We start from the raw sequence: 20,000 nt of genomic DNA, 5'->3' as shown, positions 1-20,000 counted from the left end.
ACATCATCGAAAAGGAAGCAGGCAGTCAAAATCTATTTTAGGGCTGTGGGGGACAGACATTGAGCAACTTTAGCCTAGAGCAAATGAAACACATTAAGCTCCCTCGCTCCTTACCAACCAGTATGGTTGGCAATTTACCTGGGTTTATAGCAACAACAGGTGGAAGTGTAAACCATTACATCTTCTAGGATCACTTGGAAGAGCCAGCGTGGTCTAATAGTTAAAGTTTTGGGTTTTTGACCTGGGAGACCAGGGTTCGAATTCCCTCCTGGCCATGAAGCTCCCTGTCTGACCTTGGGACAGCCACTGCCTCTCAATATAGACCAGTGTTTTCCAAACTTACAATAGCTGCAAACCCTTTTTGAGAGTCCAGTCTTTATGGTGTACCCTACTTCGTGTGCGAAGGTGATGGGGGGGTAGTTTTAATAAAACTATTTTATCTAGAATAAAGTAAAATTTGAAAAGATGTTGTGTACCTTTTGAAACCCTTTCACATACCCCCAGGTATGTTTCCCACACTTTGGGAAACACAGCACTAAGGTGAAATAAAAATGCATACATTCATAGAGATAATGTAGAGAATTTGCATTATATTAGAGGGAATTGCTTGTTAGAGAAGACTGAATACAACAATGTACATATTAGGAGAAATTCACACAGAAGGGCTGATGAATTTTCATGAGATCTTGTATTTTTGTTTTTAAATCACCAACTGATGTGGAGAACTGAATATTGCAAAAATAAATAAAAATGAGACGCCTAGAGGACCCAAAATTGTCCAATAGTGCCCCTCCTTCCCTGTCAAACATGAAAAGCAAACCAAACACAATGCTGCTTTAAAAGGGGGGGGGACATATCATTGTTGGGCACCAAAAATCAATGGGCGTCCATTACAAATGTGAGCTGCTGAATGAAGATCCAGTAAATGTGCAAACATTCAGAGAATACCCAGTGAACAGTCAAGGTCAACCTTTGCAGAGGAGAATGCAAGGGGATGGGGATGTGTTACGACTTCTAGAAGAGGTTGTCTGTTTCCAGCACATTTTCAGGCTTGCCTGAGTGAGACGGCTGTTTTCACACAGACGCGGTGCTCCACCTCTCCTCCAGTAATTCCTGCACAATCATTCTTATCTCCTGCCGAATCCACCTCCATTAAGTGGCTGATTGCTTAATTATAAGCCTCTATTCTGCCCTCATTCCCTTCTGTTCCTCGCTAGCAGCCGGCAACCGTCTCTAGTCAATTCCACGGCCAACAGGGTTAGACAGCTGTATTTATATTTCTGCTTGGTGTTTGAGCGCTCCTTCAGAATTAGCTGAAAAGCACTCCCGGGCTGTGTTGTGCCACAAATGCCCACTGCCGGTAATATGCCATCGACGTGGGCGGAATTGCCAATGGAGGCACGAGGCAGTCCCTTGCAAGGGGAGCGAGGAATCTCGTTCAGCCTGAGGACCGTATTCCAACTAGAAGGAGGTGGTTGTTGTTGTTTAGTTGTTTAGTTGTGTCCGACTCTTCGTGACCCCCTGGGCCAGAGCACTCCAGGCACTCCTGTCTTCCACTGCCTCCCGCAGTTTGGTCAAACTCATGTTGGTAGCTTCAAGAACACTGTCCAGCCATCTCATCCTCTGTTGTCCCCTGCTGCTTGTGCCCTCCATCTTTCCCAACATCAGGGTCTTTTCCAGGGAGTCTTCTCTTCTCATGAGGTGGCCAAAGTATTGGAGCCTCAGCTTCAGGATCTGTCCTTCCAGTGAGCACTCAGGGCTGATTTCCTTCAGAATGGATAGGTTTGATCTTCTTGCAGTCCATGGGACTCTCAAGAGTCTCCTCCAGCACCATAATTCAAAAGCATCAATTCTTTGGTGATCAGCCTTCTTTATGGTCCAGGCTACTCCAAATATCCCATAGAATTGAAGAGTTGGAAGGGACCCTGAGGAATGCAGGAATCCCAGCTACAGAAGCCCTGGCAGATGGCCACCCATCCATCCTCTGGTTAAACACTCCTAACCCTCAGAAAGTTCTTCCTAATGGGCCGCCTCATTCATGGGCCAATTGGGAGGAGGGAGCAGAGGAGAGCAGGACAGCTCAGTGTGTCTATGCTGCAATTTGCAACCAACATCTGCCAGGTTGAAGCTTGCAGCTTCCTTATTAATATTTTTTAAAATTATTAACCCCGACAAAAGAACAGTGGCAAGAGAAATTGATGGACTATGCGGAATTGGCAAAATTGACGTACAAACTGCGCGATAAGGAGCACTGTGACTTCAAAGAATAATGGGAACCTTTTACAAAGTACTTAAAGAAACAACAAAATGAATTGGACTCCTTGGCAGGTTTTGAATAAACAGACACAAATTTATTTGTTAATATAATAGACGGATAAGTTAGAGATTTTTACATTTTTAGAACATGCAGAGAATAATATGTGTTAATAAATCAGAAAGAGGAACTGAGGGAAATTGTAGGGGGGTATGTGGGGGAGATGGGAGGGGAAAAATACAATTGATGAAATAATTTGTTATGTGAAAATAGTCAATAATATATTTTTTTAATTATTTTTTTTTAAAAATTATTATTAAAGGGACTCTCCCTCACCGGGAGATTCCAGCCCTCCCGCTGCCACCTGCAGGGGGGCAGGCAAACCTGGAGACTATTAGTAGCGTAGTTCTGTATTTGCCTTAGCAAAACAGTCCAGCTATAAAGTCTTCCTGGTTGGGGCTTAGAACTTTGCCTGCACAGTCTCTTTGCCCAGCTGCATTCACACAGCAGTTTATTCCATCTCCACGGCGATTCCCTACCTGTTTATTTCTGCATTATTCTTCTTTGGCGATCCCTCGTAGCCGAGTAAGATTGTCTTCCATAAACACGGTTTTAACAATGAGTCCGTAAGTGACTGTGGAGGCCAATTCTGGATCCATGCGTCCTTCCACAGTGGGGACATTAGTTCCCGGGCAGGAGTTGATTGAACTTTCACTCCACAGAAAAGCGACTTCCAGTAATATAGCAGAATATGGCACAAGTTTAGTGCTCGTTTCCACATCACTGCTTCCAGAAACAATCCGTTTGCAAGTAGCATGGAAATGAATGCTAAACCTGGGCTATATTCTGCTGCATATTCCTGGAACTGGCTTTTAAGTTGTGTGAAAATGCAAACATAATGCAGACACTCACAGGTACGGAAACAGAATAAACCGCTCGTAGGAAAATAGGACCTTTCTTTACACTGAGTCAGACCAACTCGAGAACATCCAGTGAAGGTCGGAAGATTCAGGGGACAAATAAAAGAAAGGACTTCTTCGTGCAGCACATACAGCAGTTGAACTATGGAACTCACCCCTCCAGGAGACAATGAGGACAACCAACTTGGATGCCTTTAAGAGAGGACTGGACAAATTCATGGCGGAGAGGGCAGCTGATGGCTACTAGCCATGATGGCTAAGCTCTGCCTCTACAGTCAGAGGCAGGAATGCTTCGGAATACCCCTTGCTAGAAACTGCAGGAGGGGAGAATGTGCTTGTGCTCGAATCCTGCTTGTGGGTTTCCCTTTGCAGCATCTGGCAGATTTAGGGCAGTGTGGCCGGTTCCCCCACACCGGGCGTTGAGCCGAGGGGGTGCTGCAGGGCACCACAACTATGACGTAGTGCCGGGGTCAGGAAAATTTTAGCAGGGGGCCAGTCCACTGTTCCTCAGACCTTGTGGGGGGCCGGACTATGTTTTGAAAAAATAAATAAATGATGCAAGAGCACCACGAGCCTCGGTGTCTGCTTACCTGTATCTTGCGAGCGGCAGGGGCTGGCAGCAGAAGCGGCAGGATGATGAGTGGTGTGCAAAAGGGCTCCGGAGAGGGGCTGCTTAAAATGGCGGCCACTCGAGAGGGGCACTCAGCCAACCGCGGCTCCTGTGTCTTGCGAGCAGCAAGGGCTGGCGGCGGCAGTGGATGGACAATGAGCGGCGTGCAAAAGGGCTCCAGAGAGGGACTGCTTAAAATGGTGGCCGCTTGAGCGCTGCTGCTGCTGGCACCAACAAAGCCCAGCCCCCTTCCTCCTCTAGGCAGGGCAGGGAGAAGCCAGGAGGAGGGAGGGAGGAGGCGGCTGTGGCGATCCCGTGTGTGAGAGAGGGAAAGAACGTGAGATCCGCGTGGTAATTTCCAGACCATCCACGGGCCGGATCCAGAAGGCAATTGGACCTGATCTGGCCCACGGGCCTTAGTTTGCAGACCCATGACGTAGTGCATACACAGAACGGAAGGTGCTGGATTTTGGCTCTACTGAAATTTGAAAGGCCAAAGTCCACTCCGGCACCTGGTTGGCTGTTCTGAGAACAGGATGCTGGACTAGATGGGTCATTGGTCTGATCCAGCAGGGCTCTTCCTATGTTCAACGGAATCATTTATCTCAGTATCGTCCACACTGATCAGGAGCAGCTCCCCAGGATGTCAGGCAGCCTTTTCTCCTAGCCTTACCTGGAGATGCCTTGCAAAGCAGATGCTCTATTCCTGAGCTAAGCCCTTCCTTCCTCTTGCCAAAGCCGACCCTGTCAAAAGCTACCGATCTGCAGGGAAGTGGGGGGGGGGAGCTATGGAGCAATGTTCCAGATTAAAAATAGAACAGGGTGGTGGTGGTGGTAGTTATATTCTCAGATCCTCTTTCCCTCGCAAGCCGCACACTGTTTGGGTCACTCCTTTCCCGTCTAATTGGTGTTTTTCGTCGCGTTCAAAGCCGCCAGTCCCTCCGGTGCATATGCTTATTTATTGGGCATTTCTCTTCTCCCGCTCTCTCTCGCTCTCTCCCGCACCCCAGTGTTGCCGCCAATACTTTTGCACGCAGGAAGATGGAGCTGGCAAATTAGCATCTTGATTGTGCAAAAGCAGAAGAGGAGGAAAATGAGGCAACTTGTCTTCTGCAGAGTCCAGAGCAGTGTGTGTGTGTGCGCGCGCGCGCACGCCATGCATGAGGAAGATACAAGCAATTACGCTGCCCCTAATAAGAGGCTCATCAAATGCCAGGGCAAACTCCCCCGGGGTATCCCAGCTGCTTGCACTTTCAAGCCAGGACTGGCATTAAATATTCTGATATCTGGACAGGAATCCTGATCAAGGTCTGGGAACTGGGGAGAGAAAACACACACACCCCATCCTAATTTTCCTCTGATTAGGAGCTGCTCCAATTGCTCAAGTCCTTTAATCAGCAATGCCGTGGATGGCCACTGCGGTGGGAGACATGCCACCAATACAGCCACTACAGTCTGGCTGCAGAATAAGAGGCTGAGCCAGTGGTGAAAGGATGGGGACTAGCAGCCTCAGGGCCCAGTAGAACCTCAGTGGCGCCTCAGGTCTCAATTGAGCCTCAGTGGACCCTCAGGCTTTGGTGGAGCCTCAATGGAACTTCAGGCCTCAATGGAGCCTCAAGTTTCAGTGGAGCCTTGGTGGAGCTTTGGGTCTCAATGGAGCCCTTAGAGGAACCTCAGGATTTGGTGGAGCCTCAATGGAACTTCAGGCCTCAATGGAGCCTTGGTGGATCTCAGGCCTCAGTGGGGCTTCAGTAGAACCTCAGGCTCCTCAGTGGTGAAGTTGGGTTATTTTATGCTCCGGGCTGAATGGGCTTGTGAAAGGCAGGGATGAGGAACCTCAGGCCCAAGTGCCACATGTGGTCCTCTAGGCTTTTCTGTCTGGCCCTTGGGACTCCTCATATCACACACCCTTCTTCTCCAGATGTTTCCCTGTTTATTTGTTCACATCACCTGTACCTCTCTCTCTCAGAGCGGCTCTCAGAGCGGCTTATGAAAAGCAATCCTAAGGCACTCCCCTGCCCACTGGCTCATAATCTTAAAAAAAAAGGGACAAGTCACACAAGAAAAAAGGAGGAGGAGGGAGGAGGGAAAAGTGAGCCTCCTGAGAAACTTCACTGGTCCCTAGCATGCTGCTCTCCCAGAGCCTCTGAGTAAGAGAGCAACTGGCCTTTCGCTTAGCTCCTGCTGTGTTTTAGGATGCAGAAATAAACATGTTTTTTCTTTCTCCCTTTCCTCAATCTCAACAGGGTCTACAGAAGGCCCCACCCACCCACCCAAATACACACCTGGCATTCATGGCTCTCTACAACAACGGTGCCAGGATGCCTTCTCCCCAGGAGGCCTCCAATGGCCTCCCCCAGGCGGGGGCCTCGGGCACATGGCACAAGCCAGAGGACGAGGTGAGGCTGGTGGAGGCCGGTTTGGTGAAGAAGGCTCACCGGGAGATCCTGGACCACGAGAGGAAGCGGCGGGTGGAGCTGAAATGCATGGAGTTGCAGGAGATGATGGAGGAGCAAGGGTGAGCTCAGCATTCATTTACTATGCATTTACTACTACTACTACCACCACCACCACCACCACTACATTTATATCCCATCTTTCCTCCATGGAGCTCAAAGTGGCATGTATAGTTCTCCTCATTTTATCCTCCTAACAGCCCTGTGAGGTAGGCTAGGCTAAGAGTGAATGCTGGGCCCAAGGTCACCCAGTGAGATTCATTGATTTGAACCCTGGTCTCTACCAGGTCCTTGTCCAGCACTCTAACCACTATGTTACTGCTGGCTGCTGCTATTATTATTATTATTATTATTATTATTATTATTATTATTATTCCAATTCTATTTACTGACTTTGTTTAGAACATTTGTAAACCTCTTAACGTTTTGAAAACCTCTAATATAAAAGCAAACAATATCCTGAAAGCAAAAATACAACCCAAGACCGGTAAAACAGCAGCACAAAAGCATATCATTCTAATTATCGCCGTCAACACCAGTGTTGTGAGATGTGCATCTGAACCCACACTTGCATACATTCAGTGCACAGCTCTGAGACAATTGGAATCATTTTGCTAGAGTCAGGACGTGCCTCCGTTCTGAATAGGAGCTACATAGGAGAGAGTATAAAACCACCAGCCTCTGCTTGTCCTGTCTCCTTCTGGCTTACAGTTCCAGGGGAGGCCAAGTGGACACCAGGCCAGCTGGCAAGGACCAGACCCCAGAGGGCTCTCGGAAGCCCGTGCTTTCTGGGATTGGCTGGGCACTTGCAATTGCCCCAGTGACATGCTGAGGCCTTTTGAGGGCTGGCCGGCCTGAACCTCTTATTCACCCCACCTGCTCTAAGGAGTTGACTGCTCTTTTGCCCTGTTCTGTAATGGCTAGTTTCTGCTTTGCGGAGGTGATGAATTGGAGAAATGTCTTCTCAGTTGGAGGAGTCCTGATAGGGCAACACCTTCTGGCCCGGATGGTGAGTTTGGTGCAGTGTGAGAGAGTTCGGACCCGGTAAACATTTTTTGGGGGGCCTCTCAACAAGGGCCAACTAGTGAAAAATCTTTACACATTTATTTTTATAAATGTGCAGTCTTATTTTTGTTAATTAGAAATATGTTAATATTTGTACCTGTTGACAATATTGCAACCCAATGACTAACAACAATAATCTAAGCACCAGCATGATTGTTGCTGAACTAACCACAGTGGTATTATGTGTATTGCACAACCTACAAATGTGATTACGTATAACAAGTTGAGACTGAGCTGTCATGCTGTCAATGTGCAGGAGCGAATATTCGTAGAGACTCGGAAATACTCAGAAATGTTCGGCTCATGGCATAGGTTCACAGGCTGCTGTTCAGAGTTGTACATGTATTGAATATGAAGTGCATATTTTAAAAGAATTATAGGCGACTCCCGACTTAAGCTGGGGTTACATTCTGGGCACCTGGGCACATCAGCGAAATGCACTTAAGTGGGGAGCCTCATCAGAGAGGGGAACTAGGGCGATTTAAGAGGCATTGGACACACATTTTTATTTTATACTGCACTCAAGTAGATAAATAGGTACCGCTCCGGCGGGAAGGTAAACGGCATTTCCGTGTGCTGCTCTGGTTCGCCAGAAGCGGCTTAGTCATGCTGGCCACAAGACCCGGAAGGTGTACGCCAGCTCCCTCAGCCAATAAAGAGAGATGAGCGCCGCAACCCCAGAGTTGGCCATGACTGGACCTAATGGTCAGGAGTCCCTTTACCTTTACTTTAAGGGCAGGCAACAGTGCAACCAAGCAATACAGCTTCCCGCCCCACAGCTGCTGAGTGAGATACTGCTGTAGCCGTAAAAACTCTGTGCGCCATTTTGGAACCCACAGGTTCTTTTTTAAAAAGCCTTTTAAACCTTTATTTCTGGACTTTGGGCTCACTGGCATCCTCTTAGGGCTCCGGGGATTGTCTCGTGAGCCACAAGGACTTTCCAGCTCTCTCCTGCCATTTCCAGATTTGAATTGAGTGATTGAGTGATTGCTTTCCAGGCTATCCACGTATACACGACCACACGTAAGTGGCGAGATGCCTGTAAAACATACTCAAGATAGTCGGGTCCTGAGTCCCCTTCTAGACCACCAGGTCCCAGTAATTTGTACCAGCTCCCCGCCCCTCTCGTCACCCCGAGTGGTAATGTCTCCTGTCCCTCTAAGCCAGATAGAGGATTGTGTCCAGAGAACACAACATCCTCGGCTGTAGTCTGAAGTGGTAATGGTGCTTAAATTTTGCATGCTTAAATTAGTCCCCTCCCTCTGTGTGTGTGTGTGTGTGTGTATAATCATGGGAATAAGGTACGGTTTGATTGCTGGTAAAACATGCACGTCTGAGACGATATGGTCCCCCAAGGACTGGACCATCTGCCATTTTGATCATTCTCGAATCGCTCCCCGAATGCGTTTGAAGTGCTTGCCAACCCACCATTCAAGCTAGATGGGCCATAGCCTTGTATGGCTTACATTTACTGCAGGGTGCGATCCTATTTGATGGTGAATTTCGACCCTGTGAGGGCAGCCAAGAAAGCAGGGTCATCAGAGGGTCAGAATGGATGACGGTCTGCTCCCTAGCGATGGAAGCTCAAGTCCCCAGGTGGTTCTGTCTCCTGATCTGTTGGTACTTCAAGGGATGGATGACTCATAGGGATTTCCATGCTGGGGGGTTGGATAGCAGAAGGCGACAGCGATAGTGTGACGTAAGATCCTTCTTTCTGACAAAGAGAAGCAGCTGGTCCCAGCTCACCCAGCTGGTCTGTGACTCAGACTCTGACTCTAGCAGCGATCTCTGGTGGGCTGGTCCGGTCAGTTTCACTTCCTCTACAGTGACAGGATCCCTGAAGAAGCTAGGAGTGGATAGATCTAGGTCTGTTTTGTGTGCCCTTAATCACGGGTCTGACCCATCCCATTATTTTTGCAGATTAAAAAAAAAGGCATTTTTACTGTACGCATTTTAATAAATTCTTCTAAAATGCCTAAAATTCTGTATTATACACATTGCATTAAAGTATTGTAAAGCTGTGCCATCAAATCAACTAATATTCAGGAAGATTATCCTGTGGAGATTATTTTTCTGAAAATAAATATTTCCCCCATTAAAATACACATTTTTACACTTGTCCTTGGATTTCCCCCTAAAATATGATTGTTTGTAAAATATGCTTGTGTGTGTGTTTTTAAAACAAATCTACCTTGCAAGATCTGGAGACTTGCATACGCTTCCAAATCCAGGTTGATTCACTTTGAAATCAGAGCAAATAACTCTTTGCTACACCTTATGTGGGATGCGGGTGGCGCTGTGGGTTAAACCACAGAGCCTAGGACTTGCCGATCAGAAGGTCGGTGGTTCGAATCCCCGCGATGAGGTGAGCTCCCGTTGCTTGGTCCCTGCTCCTGCCAACCTAGCAGTTTGAAAGCACATCAAAGTGCAAGTAGATAAATAGGTACCGCTCTGGTGGGAAGGTAAACGGCGTTTCTGTGCGCTGCTCTGGTTCGCCAGAAGCGGCTCAGTCATGCTGGCCACATGACCCGGAAACTGTATGCCGGCTCCCTCAGCCAATAAAGCGAGATGAGCACCACAACCCCAGAGTCGGTCACGACTGGATCTAACGGTCAGGGGTCCCTTTACCTTTACCTTTTACACCTCATGTGGAGGCCTTGGTTCCATTCCAGTCAGGTGAAATATGGCATACAAGAATTTTTCTGGGGACTTTTTATAAACCAAAGGCAAGCTTCCCGAAGGGAAACCCATCCGGTCAGGACCTCCTACGGAGTCAACCATTGTGCAAAAGTCCCTTCCTGTCTCCCTGATGGTTTATTTTTAAATATAACTGGAAATCCAGCAATAAAATAACAGGACCTTGTAGGCTAAAGCATTTGGTCCCAGATAAATGCTAGCTTTCCTTTCTGCTTCATACCCAATTCCTTGCCATAAAACTGTGTCCTCGTGTTTAGTGGAAAAGCCACTACCCTTTTAGCCATTGTGAGAAGAGGATGCTAGACTAGAAGGGGCAGTTGGGAGGTTTCCTAAAATACGTATTTTATTTTCTGTATGCACCTTATGTATTTATATGAAGAATTTTTGCCCTGCTCTTTCATGGACACCCCCAAATACCTGGGACGATTGTCCCACACACCCAATAGCATTGAACAGTTTGAAGGACATACAGTGGTACCTCAGGTTATACTTCAGGTTACACACTCTGCAAACCCAGAAATAGTGCTTCAGGTTAAGAACTTTACCTCAGGATGAGAACAGAAATCGTGCTCTGGCGGCGCGGCGGCAGGAGGAGACCCCATTAGCTAAAGTGGTGCTTTGGGTTAAGAACAGTTTCAGGTTAAGAACGGACCTCTGGAACGAATTAAGTACTTAACCTGAGGTACCACTGTACCGTGGCAGGGGCCTCCTTGGCACAAAAGGAACAATCCTAATCCTGCACCGTCCCTCCCTTCCCGTAATGATTAATCCAGCCCCAGACAGAGCCCCATAAGAAACAGGCCTCCTCCCCTATCCCCCCCCCCCCACTGAGAGCTCTGTGAAAATGAAAAACAAGCAGCCTGCCTTTGGATGGGAGAGCCTGCTGGAGAAGACAAATATTTGCAGTGGAGCATTATTCATGGCATGGTCTTGGGCGTCAGAGGGATTGGGCCATGCCGGAGACAGCAGATGGCCCCCTTGCTTCTCATTAGCTGTTTTTTTTTATTTTGCAGAGGGAGGCTTTTGGTTTTTTTGAGGGCGGGAAGGAAACAACCCTGAATCGGAAACAAAGAAAGGAATCACTTCCTTTGTGGCTCTTGGTGGGGCCTAGGGACCCTCCCAGCGGACACACCACAAAATTGTTATACAAAATTTTGGGGTTGGCTTATATAGCCCTCCCCCCCCCATTCAGTGTCCCCCTTAAAACTGCAGCAGCTGGAAGGACTGTTGTTTCAAAAATATACGTAGAAAGATTGATTTGGTTACCTGTGGCAACACGGCAAATTCTGAAACGGGAGTTCCCAGCGCCACACACACTGCCTGACCCCCACAATCAGTGGGGCTGCGAGTGTCATGTGCCACCCCAATCTCTGAGTGGCGAGAGACTCCAGAGGTTTCAGGCATCTGCCCAGGTTCAGTTTCCTCAGAAGGAAGGTCAGCGGAGACTGTGGTGTCTTTAGGATACATGGTTTTATTTATACAGATATACAACCTGAGCATTGGATGGAGGGGCTCACAGTATTAACACCCCAAGCTTCCTGCTTCTCCATTGGTCACAGCTTTGGATCCAGCACAGAGCAAGCAGGTTTCTGTGTATCCAGCTTTCCACCTTGCTTCCGTGCCTTGATTAGGGTAATCTGGTCGTGGTAAGATTCGAATGCAGGTCTTCCGGGCTCATAACTCACATTGCGCACCACACCAGCTTCTAAAAGCCCAGGCCTTCTTGATACCCCCAGACTCTCCGCTGCTCAGGGACTGACAGTGCGTCTGTTCCTTTGTATCTGCCTTCCTTTGAATTTTACTTTCCGCTGTTGAATTTTGATGTATATTTCAAAAGGCAATGATTTAACGAGTCTGTTGGTTCCTGCTTTCTCTCTCTGCCACTCGCCTCGCCGGCTCCCTTTCATCTGACAACCGTCCTGAAGCATCTCGAAGCCACAGACTGTTTTCATGTCGTGGGACTTCAGAGAGATGGGAAAAGGGGGTGGGTGCCAGAAAGCTGGTGGACCAGCACAAAAAGCCTTTACTCATTCAAGCCATGTGCCGTGGCAAATGCGTCTCTCTCCCTGCCACTTTGTCACCGTAATTGCCAGCCCGGATGAGAGCAGACAAATGCATTGAGGCTAGAACTGTCGACAGCTGCTAACCATGAGAACTAAATGGAGCTGCCATATTTAATGGCAGTCTATCTGAGAATTTCAGGTGCTGGGGAGGGGGGGGCGAACAGGGAAGGGCCAGTATACCTGAAGGAGCATCTCCACCCCCATCATTCATCCCAGACACTGAGGTCCAGCTCCGAGGGCCTTTTGGCAGTTCCCTCACTGCAAGAAGTGAGGCTCCAGGGAGAGGACAGGGAAGGGTTGGTCCTTCTAAATATTTTTGCAGGATGATAATTAGTTGATATCTCTCTTTTTTGATGTATTTTAAATTTTGCGCTTTGTATGCTTTTATAACTGTAAGCCTCTTTGAGACATTTTACGTAGCAATAATAAATACAACAAATTATCATTATTATATTAGGGGGAAATGGAAAAAAAACATATTGGGCAAAATAAAAGTCAAATGTGTATGTATTAGCAGAAATGAATCTTAAAGGCTGATGAGGACTTTTTTTAAAAGAAAAAATAAATAAAAAACTGATCTGGAAAATCAGCAAACTGAAGTGAAAAGGGAGAAATTGAAATTAACCTGTTGGTCCACCTTTATCCTACCAGTGTTGAAATAAAATCCACCTGCTAGTCCAGTCAGCTCCTGTACATAGAACAGGAATTGAGTTGGGTGGGGGGCATCTTATCCTTTGCCTCAAAAAGCTTTAGTCTAGCCCTGGATCTGACATGGAGCTTTTTGTGATCTTACAAATCTATATCAGCACATATGCTATACTTCTAGGTTTGCTGGTGGGATCTGGGACTTCCAATTCTCTGTGCAAACCAATAGCGGAAACACAGGAGAGTCAGTTTCAGAACATCAACGCCAGATCTGACCAGATGTGCAAGATGACACAGACTTCATCCTTTCCCCCCCGAGATTGATTCCAACCTCTGTTGTGGCTCAGAATGTGTGTGCTTTCGGAGACAGGGAAAATGATGCAACTCTGTGCTCAGGTAACACATGAGCCCCAGATCTGAGTCCGTTCCAGCCTGGTTTTGGAACAGGGCGATGTGTGCTGGGAGACAGGCAAGGGGGAACGCTACCCGGCTGATTTCCCTGGATCATTCCATCCCTTTGGATGCAGCAGAAACCAGCTTAGTGGCTTCTGGAAGAGGCTCGGGCAAGTTGATAGGGAAGGCTATCAGTGGCTACAAGCCAGGATGGCTGTGTCCTCCCTCCATCATCAGAGGCAGGGTGCTGGGGATCATGTGCAAGGGAGAGTTGTTATGCTCATATTCCACCTGCAGGCTTCCTATAGGTATCTTGTGGGTCAATGCTGAAATTGGTGGCCTTTGGCTCTTCTCATTCCTCCGCATCTTCCCGCCCTGTGGAACGCCCTCCCACCAGATGTCAAAGAGAACAACAACTACCAGACTTTTAGAAGACATCTGAAGGCAGCCCTGTTCAGGGAAGCTTTTAATGTTTAACAGACCACTGTATTTTAATACTTTATTGGAAGCCGCCCAGAGTGCCCGGGGTATAAATAATAAATTATTATTATTATTATTATTATTATTATTATTATTATTAGGTAGGGCTGGGAATGTCCCCTGCCTGAAACCCTAGGGAGACGCTGCCAGTCTGTGTAGACAATACTGAGTGAGACGGGCCCACGGTCTGACTCTGTATAAGGCAATGTCTTATGTTCCTGTGCTCCAGGTGTTTACATTTTAGGAAGGGCTGTAGCATCTGCTTTGCGGACAGAAGGTCTTCAGTTCAGTCCCTGGCATCTCCAGGTAGGACTGGGGATTTCTCCTACCTGAAACCATAAAACAGAATCATAGAATCATGGAATTGTAGAGTTGGAAGGGACCCCGAGGGTCATCTAGTCCAACCTGCTGCAATGCAGGAATCTCAGCTAAAGCCTCCATGACAGATGGCCATCCAACCTCTGCTTTACAGGAAGGCGAGTCCAGCAGCTCATGAGGGAATGCATTCCACTGTCAATCAGCTGTCAGAAAGCGCTTCTTGATGTTTACTCAAAAACTCCTTTCTTGTAACTACAAGCCAGTGGTTTGAGTCCTATGTTCCAGAAAACAAGCTCGCTCCATCTTCCTTGTGACAGCCCTTTAGATATTTGAAGATGGTTATCATATCATAAGGTAAAGGTAAAGGACCCCTGACCATTAGGTCCAGTCGTGGCCAACTCTGGGGTTGCGGCACTCATCTCGCTTCATTGGCCAAGGGAGCTAGCATACAGCTTCCGGGTCATGTGGCCAGCATGACTAAGCCGCTTCTGGCGAACCAGAGCAGCACACAGAAACGCCGTTTACCTTCCCGCCGGAGTGGTACCTATTTATCTACTTGCACTTTAATGTGCTTTTGAACTGCTAGGTTGGCAGGAGCAGGGACTGAGCAACGGGAGCTCACCCCGTCGCGGGGATTCAAACTGCTGACCTTCTGATCGGCAAGTCCTAGGCTCTGTGGTTTAACCCACAGCGCCACCCGCGTCCCTATCATATCATACCTGTTGGTACAATCTTGAGTTGGGTAGGCTGCAATGGTCCGAAACGGCTTCCTCTGTTTCTTTGCATCGCACGTTGGAAATTTACGCAGAAACCAAGAGCTGGGCTTTGTGCGTTGCAATGATGCAGTGCTCCTCCCAAGAAAGGGGTGGGGGTGGGGAAACTACCCAATGTAACAGCAAACAAGGCAAAATAGGTAGCGGTGTTTGTGTGTCGGGGGAAGGAGCTGGCTGTCTCTTCCGCACTACCTGAGCTCCGACACTCAAGGTGAACTGCTCAATTATTGAACGGCGGAGCACGTCTGGAGACCATGAAATATTCAAGAGCCCTCGGATGCCAAGCTGAGCCCACACAGGGCTTTCGCCTGAGGGGAGAATGAATGGGAGCTGCCCCTTTTCAGATCAGTTTGTTCCTTCGCTCCAACAAGCAGGAGGAAAAGTGGGGCATCCTTTGGGTGGGTCCAAGGCAGAACGTATGAAGGCTGGATCAGGCCAAAGGGGGCTCATCTAGTCTAGCATCCTGTTCTGGCAGTGGCCAACCAGATGCCCATGGGAAACCCACAAGCAGGACTTGAGTGCAATGGCGCTCTTCACACCTGCGATTCCCAGCAATTGGTATTCAGAAGCATCACTGCCTTCAACTGCAAAGCCAGAGTATCGCTCCTGTGAACAGAAAGAGGCCAGACATGCACTGGAGACAGATGAAGAGAAGGGTGCCTCTGAGCATGCGTAAAGAGGACCTTACATATGAAAATTGTAAAACATCAGACGTTAAATAAATTTCCCGATACTGCAAGTGAAAATCCAAAAGCATAGGAGAATGAGGATGTCTTTGCCTGGTGCCTGAAAGCGGGCAATATTGGCACCAAGCAAGCCTTCTAGGAGAGAAACATTCTGTGGCCGAGGGGTCACCACTAGAAAAGGCCCTGACTACCCGCTTCCTTTGGAAGAGGCACACAGAGAAAAAGCCTCTAATGATGATCTGAGGCCCTGGGTCTGTTCATTTGGGGATATGAGGTCACTCAGCTGGATCAATATTTGAACTAGGCAGCTTACTTCCTCCTTCTTCCTCCTCTTTGTAAAGATCTTTTATATCCTTTGATAACATACTGCGTATAAGGTCTGGTCTGAATAGAGACATTGGATTCTTATCTCATTATACACGATAAAGCTGTTTTTAGCCATCTCACCCCTTGCTTTTTCCTGTAAGACCAATTGCAGTCGTTAGAAGTCATCAACAGGTTTACCACACCTATCAGCCAATCACCCATTCCCACCACCCTTTTGAGTAATATCCCTCCCCACCCTCTCACTATATATAAGGGTCTGGTGACTTCTGTTTCAGCATATCTGAAGAAGTGTGCAATCACACGAAAGCTCATACCAATAACAAACTTAGTTGGTCTCTAAGGTGCTACTGGAAGGAATTATTTTGTTTTGTTTTGACTACGGCAGACCAACACAACTACCTACCTGCATATAAAACAGAGAGAAAATTAAAAGACGAAAAAGCAAACCCTAAAATGGGCACATAAAGTACAATTACATACGGGTTAAGTGACAAAGTCCAAGTCAATGAACGTGAAAAGCAGGAATAAAAGTTATCTTCACATAAAGAATGAATATTTGTCTCATTTGATTGTCAAGTGTAGTTCCAGATTTGCCAGGCGTGTGATGAAGGTTGTCTTGAAAATGGTGCCTTTTCTGTATATGTCACAAAGGATATAAAAAAATGTCTGGAGCTTCCAGTCCTTTGTCACCATGTCAGATGATGATGATGATGATGATGATGATGATGATGATTAACCCTCCCTTCACACTGAGGTCCCAGGATGTGTTACACATTAAAACACAGCATTTAAAACCATTCGAAATAATTGGCAATCATAAAAACAAGGTGGGTCCTAAAATTATACACTTCAGGTGTCAAAAGCCAGTGTCAAGGGTGAAATGAGGCATAATTTTCTCCATTGCAGGTATATTACAGAGTGATATACAAGCATGCAGTGTAAGATTTGGGGCTGTTTTCCACTGAGTTGCAATTACTAATTAAGCTGCCAAGATTATATATAAAGCCAGTTCTTTCAACAAATGCACCTGCATTTGCATCATCAAAAATGCCCAGCAACATTCATTTTGGGCAGCAAACTAGGGGGCTTTTAGATTTGGAGCTGAGCCTGTTAAGTGAATCCACACATGAGCTGCCACATCTGAGCTCTCGGGAGCAACCGGTTTTTCCCCTGGGCACATTCTAGAAGGCAAAGGTGTGGATTCTGAAACGTCGCGAAATTTCAGAGGTGTGCAAAAATTGCACTTCCGTACTAACACCACCTTTCTGGCTCCGGCTCTGCTCACCTCCCAGCCTGACATGCCCACATACCCTACTGAGCGTAGCTGAGTCACCACGATATCTTCCCAACGGGATGCTTTGCATCCCTTGAAGGCAGATGAAGGAGAATTATTGATGGCCTCATTACCCAAGCTTCTGCCTGCATGGGGGGAACCCCAGGGTGCTGCCAAGGGGCGAGAAATGAGAAGGAATGCTCAGCATCACGTAGGATCAGGCTCTAAGCATTACCCAAAGGCACATTTACTTGTGGGTGGGCGCAAGTGGGTGGGTGACCCTGTTATTGCAGCTTCTCGTGGGCCCTGTGTCTACAGCCTAAGACAGGAAAGTGCATTCACTGATGGGAAGTGGAAGAGAAATCCGGATAACAGTGGTCCAGCTTCAGTAGGGATACACCAGCCCTGCTCTTGAACGAAATAACAGGAATCTATTGCAGCAGCCATCCTCTATACCAACACATCCTTGGGAGTAAGCTCCAAATTACTCAGTGGGGATTACTGGGGAGTAGACATCCCTAGACGCAGGTGGCGCTGTGGTCTAAACCACAGAGCCTAGGGCTTGCCGATCAGAAGGTCGGCAATTCGAATCCCTGCGACGGGGTGAGCTCCCATTGCTTGGTCCCTGCTCCAGCCAACATAGCAGTTCGAAAGCACATTAAAGTGCAAGTAGATAAATAGGTACCGCTCTGGCGGGAAGGTAAACGGTGTTTCTGTGTGCTGCTCTGGTTCGCCAGAAGCAGCTTAGTCATGCTGGCCACATGACCCGGAAGCTGTACGCCGGCTCCCTTGGCCAATAAAGCGAGATGAGCGCCACAACTCCAGAGTCGTCCGCAACTGGACCTAATGGTCAGGGGTCCCTTTACCTTTACCTAGACGTCCCTAGAAGTTCCCTCTCTGGAACCCCTTTGGCACCCACACCATAACATCTCTGGCGGAACTGATAGCTGCACAAGAGCTTCCGAGCAGGAGCAGTCTATCTGATATGTGAGGACTTGGGATTTGATGTCCTCAGCTGTGCTGATTTCACCCCATAGGGGTGTGAAGATGGAACACAGTAAGCTGCCTTATGCTGAGGGCTCACCTGCTCCTCCTTCCATGTCATGTTTCTAGGTGCAAATCTAGGATTTCCATTGGGTTTTGTTTGTTTTCTGTCCCGGCAATTTCCCTGGGAAAACCTAAAGGGCAATTGAGTTTTCTACAGATTTCCATTTGCTTCGATTCAGCAGTAAAACGTGGATTTTTCCGGGGAAAGCACCGGAACAGAACAAAACTCGACCTCTGCCTAGAAAGCACAGGACAAAGTAAGTGTGGGTGAGCCCTGAGACACACCACTGGTCCATCTAGCTCTGTATTGTCTACACTGACTGGCAGCAGCTTTCCCCTGCCTTACCTCAATACCTATAAATAATAATAAAATCAGTGCTTTTTTTCGGGGGGGGGGGAAAGGTGCCTGTACTTAACACACAAGGGAGGGCTCTCAGACACCTGCCAGAGCATCTCTCCTCCCTCCCTAAGCTGGGCAGAAGCTTCCCGGGCTCAGGGAAGGAGGCACAAGACAAGGAAAAAAGCTCAGAATAAAATGATAATGCTGTTAATGGTAATGAGAATAATACCTGGCAATTGAATCTGGGACCTTCTGCATGCAAAGCAGTGGCTGTTTCATTGACCTCCCCTTCCTCCTCCCCTAATAGAGACCCTGGACTGCAATATAGACAGGATTGTGGTGCTGGGTTTATACAGAGCTACTCAGTACAGCAATGGGCATGGCCAGAATCCTGTTTCTTTTTAAGGGGGTTGGCAAAGCTCCTGCTGAGCTGCTGGGTGTTTTCGCTGCTTCGAGAGCACAAAGGAAACAAAGGGAAGCCCCCCCAATCTCCTCTTCTCCCCGCCTCTCCAGGATGTTTCACCCGATGCTATAAATCATTGAGCTATCGACCCACTGACTCTTGAGGCCTGGCAGCCGGAGAGAGGGGGCCTCTGGTTGCGAGCAGAGAGCAGCGTCCAGCTCCTTTGGCTGGCCCGTAACTCAGAGTTAATGGGCCATGAAAGCTGTGGAAGCCAGGCTGAATCACCCAATAAATACTCGGCCGGGCCTCTTAAGTCAATTGGGAAGGAAAAACAAAGGGGCCCTTTTCGCACAGAGGCCAAACGTCAGAGATAAAAAGCAGCACCTGGGCAGGGAGACCTGTTTGCCCTGGCTATATTTCCCCCTCCTCCTCCTCTCTCTTTCTGTCTCAGGCCAATGACCCACTCACTCCAGCATCCTCTTCTCAGAGCACATGAACCCTCCATCCTCCTGTAGTTTCCAGCAAGTGTTATTCAGAAGCATTGCTGCCTCCAACCGCAAAGGCAGAGCAGAGCTGTCATGGCTAGGTAAAGGTAAAGGTAAAGGGACCCCTGACCATTAGATCCAGTCGTGGCCGACTCTGGGGTTGCAGCGCTCATCTCGCTTTATTGGCCAAGGGAGCCAGCGTACAGCTTCCGGGTCATGTGGCCAGCATGACTAAGCCGCTTCTGGCGAACCAGAGCAGCGCACGGAAACGCCATTTACCTTCCCGCCAGAGCGGTACCTATTTATCTACTTGCACTTTGATGTACTTTCGAACTGCTAGGTTGGCAGGAGCAGGGACCGAGAAACGGGAGCTCACCCCGTCGCGGGGATTCTAACCGCCGACCTTCTGATTGGCAAGTCCTAGGCTCTGTGGTTTAGCCCACAGTGCCACCCGCGTCCCTTTCTGTCACGGCTAGTCGCCATCAATAGCCTTCTGTTCCATGACTTTGTCCAGTCCTCCTGTAAAGCCATCCAAGTTGGTGGTCATCGCTGCCTCCAGTGGGAGAGAGTTCCATAGTTTAACTACGCACCGTGCGAATGAGTACAAAACCCTCCCTGGATGCTAGGTGCCTGATCAAATTTGCCTCCCCACCCCACCCCCACTGAAATGCCTGGGTTGTTTTGGGTTTTTTTAATTGCATGAGAGCCTAAGCGTGAATCTACCTAAGGAGATGAAAGATGTCTGAGACCGGTTGGGCTTCTGCA

The 20,000-nt window shown here is 48.1% G+C and overlaps 1 protein-coding gene across 3 annotated transcripts in view; it reads left to right on the top strand.

The window, feature by feature from the left end:
- LOC310750065 (uncharacterized protein) overlaps positions 1–20,000 on the top strand; it is a 117,730-nt gene that overhangs the window by 45,135 nt on the left and 52,595 nt on the right. For all 3 annotated transcript variants that reach the window (XM_083587721.1, XM_083587719.1, XM_083587720.1), the window contains exon 3: positions 6,031–6,302. In XM_083587721.1, coding sequence (XP_083443847.1) covers positions 6,079–6,302 — 224 coding nt within the window. In that variant the 5' untranslated portion in view covers positions 6,031–6,078. The remainder of the gene's footprint in view (positions 1–6,030; positions 6,303–20,000) is intronic.

Source organism: Podarcis filfolensis (genome assembly GCF_964270895.1).
Source record: "Podarcis filfolensis genome assembly, chromosome: 15".
Lineage (NCBI taxonomy): Eukaryota > Metazoa > Chordata > Lepidosauria > Squamata > Lacertidae > Podarcis > Podarcis filfolensis.
This window is presented reverse-complemented; position numbering and strand designations above follow the sequence as displayed.